General features: G+C 50.6%; 1 protein-coding gene across 6 annotated transcripts in view; it reads left to right on the top strand.

The window, feature by feature from the left end:
- gon4la (gon-4 like a) overlaps positions 1-2500 on the top strand; it is a 26560-nt gene that overhangs the window by 18737 nt on the left and 5323 nt on the right. For 5 of the 6 annotated variants that reach the window (XM_078244941.1, XM_078244942.1, XM_078244945.1 and 2 more), the window contains 3 exons: positions 1-74; positions 589-642; positions 1644-1835. The exon at positions 1-74 is cut by the window's left edge and continues 446 nt beyond it. In XM_078244941.1, the coding sequence (XP_078101067.1) occupies positions 1-74; positions 589-642; positions 1644-1835 (320 nt within the window). The remainder of the gene's footprint in view (positions 75-588; positions 643-1643; positions 1836-2500) is intronic. The other variant, XM_078244944.1, reaches the window with a different exon arrangement.

Raw genomic sequence — 2500 nt, 5'->3', positions numbered from 1 at the left:
GGGAACAGGAAGTGACGCCGTCGCCTTCGAGAGCAGAAGAAGAAGATGAAGAGGAGTCGGTCCTCCGGCTGCAGGTCTGAATCCCCAAATATTCTGGATTCATACTTTAAGATGTTTAAATATGTCTGTCTCTCTCTCTCTCTCTGTCTGTCTCTCTGTCTGTCTCTCTGTCTGTCTAACCTGTCTGCCTGTCTAACCTGTCTGTCTGTCTAACCTGTCTGTCTGTCTAACCTGTCTGCCTGTCTAACCTGTCTGTCTAACCTGTCTGCCTGTCTAACCTGTCTGCCTGCCTGTCTAACCTGTCTAACCTGCCTGTCTAACCTGTCTGTCTGTCTAACCTGCCTGCCTGCCTGTCTAACCTGTCTAATCTGTCTGTCTGCCTGCCTGCCTGTCTAACCTGCCTGCCTGTCTAACCTGCCTGTCTGTCTAACCTGCCTGCCTGCCTGTCTGCCTGTCTAACCTGTCTGTCTAACCTGCCTGCCTGTCTGTCTAACCTGTCTGCCTGCCTAACCTGCCTGTCTGCCTGTCTAACCTGCCTGCCTGCCTGTCTAACCTGTCTAACCTGTCTGTCTGCCTGTCTGTCTGCAGGAATCAGATTATGAAGAGGACCAGTCTGAGGAGGCTCAGGATTATCTGCTCCGAGTGAGTTATATTAAGTAACCATGGCGTAACCATGGCGTAACCATGGCGTAACCATGGTGTAACCATGGCGTAACCATGGCGTAACTATGGTAACGGGGCGTTCACAGCGAGGCGTCTCCATCCGGTTTCTGCAGCGATATTATTATATTAAGAATTAGCGTGAGTTGAAATATTTGAGCTCAAGCGAGAAATGCATCTAAACAGCCAATCAGAGTTGAGATTCTCTGATGACGCTGAAGGAGCCTCTCAGGGAGGAGGAGCCTCTCTCTCAGGGAGGAGGAGCCTCTCTCTCAGGGGGGAGGAGGAGCTTCTCAGGGAGGAGGAGCCTCTCTCTCAGGGAGGAGGAGGAGCCTCTCTCTCAGGGGGGAGGAGCCTCTCTCTCAGGGAGGAGGAGCCTCCGAGCCTCTCTCTCAGGGGGGAGGAGCCTCTCAGGGGGGAGGAGCCTCCGAGCCTCCCTCTCAGGGGGGAGGAGCCTCTCTCAGGGGGGAGGAGCCTCTCTCTCAGGGGGGAGGAGCCTCTCTCTCAGGGGGGAGGAGGAGCTTCTCAGGGAGGAGGAGCCTCTCTCTCAGGGGGGAGGAGCCTCTCTCAGGGGGGAGGAGCCTCTCTCAGGGGGGAGGAGCCTCTCTAGTCTGGACTGACTAGTACCTGAGAGAGAGGACTGACTAGTACCTGAGAGAGAGGACTGACTAGTACCTGAGAGAGAGAGGACTGACTAGTACCTGAGAGAGAGGAGAGAGAGAGGACTGACTAGTACCTGAGAGAGAGAGAGAGAGAGGACTAACTAGTACCTGAGAGAGAGAGGACTGACTAGTACCTGAGAGAGAGAGGACTGACCAGTACCTGAGAGAGAGGCTAATACCTGAGGGGACTGACTAGTACCTGAGAGAGAGGACTGACCAGTACCTGAGAGAGATCTGGTGGTCCATTATATATACTGTCTATGGGACTGACTAGTACCTGAGAGAGAGGACTAACTAGTACCTGTGTCTCCTGTTGTACAGGTGTGTGATGCTGTGCAGGTGTCCCCGGGCGTCTCAGACCAGCTGTTGCAGATCCTGGATCAGTTCTCTGGGCGCAGTGTGGCGGCTGAGCGTCTGTACGCCGCGCTGCGCCGACTGCTGCAGCCGTGGCCGCAACTGCTGCGAGACTTCGCCGCCTTCCTGACCCGCAGCCAGGCTCGCCGCTGTGGGCTGGTGGGTTACTGGTTATACTGGTTAATACTGGTTAATACTGGTTATACTGGTTATACTGCTTATACTGGTTAATACTGGTTATACTGGTTAATACTGGTTAATACTGGTTAATACTGGTTAATACTGGTTATACTGGTTAATACTGGTTAATACTGGTTAATACTGGTTATACTGGTTAATACTGGTTATACTGGTTATACTGGTTTTAATGGATTATAACTGCTGGGTGTTCAAAACAGTTAATGTCAAGCCCTGTGTGTGTGTGTATTTGTTTGTGTGTGTTTGTGTGCGTTTACCTGTAGTTTGTGTGTTTATCTGTAGTTTGTGTGCGTTTACCTGTAGTGTGTGAGCGTTTACTTGTAGTTTGTGTGTGTTTACCTGTAGTGTGTGTGTTTACCTGTAGTGTGTGTGTTTACCTGTAGTTTACCTGTAGTTTGTGTTTACCTGTAGTTTGTGTGCGTTTACCTGTAGTGTGTGTGTTTACCTGTAGTGTGTTTACCTGTAGTTTACCTGTAGTGTGTGTGTGTTTACCTGTAGTTTGTGTGCGTTTACCTGTAGTTTACCTGTAGTTTACCTGTAGTTTGTGTTTACGTGTAGTTTGTGTGTTTACCTGTAGTTTACCTGTAGTGTGTGTGTGTTTACCTGTAGTGTGTGTGTTTACCTGT

This window comes from Sander vitreus, unplaced genomic scaffold, assembly GCF_031162955.1.
Source record: "Sander vitreus isolate 19-12246 unplaced genomic scaffold, sanVit1 ctg343_0, whole genome shotgun sequence".
NCBI lineage: Eukaryota > Metazoa > Chordata > Actinopteri > Perciformes > Percidae > Sander > Sander vitreus.
The sequence above is the reverse complement of the archived record's forward strand: the minus strand, read 5'-3'. Positions and strand labels throughout refer to the sequence as shown.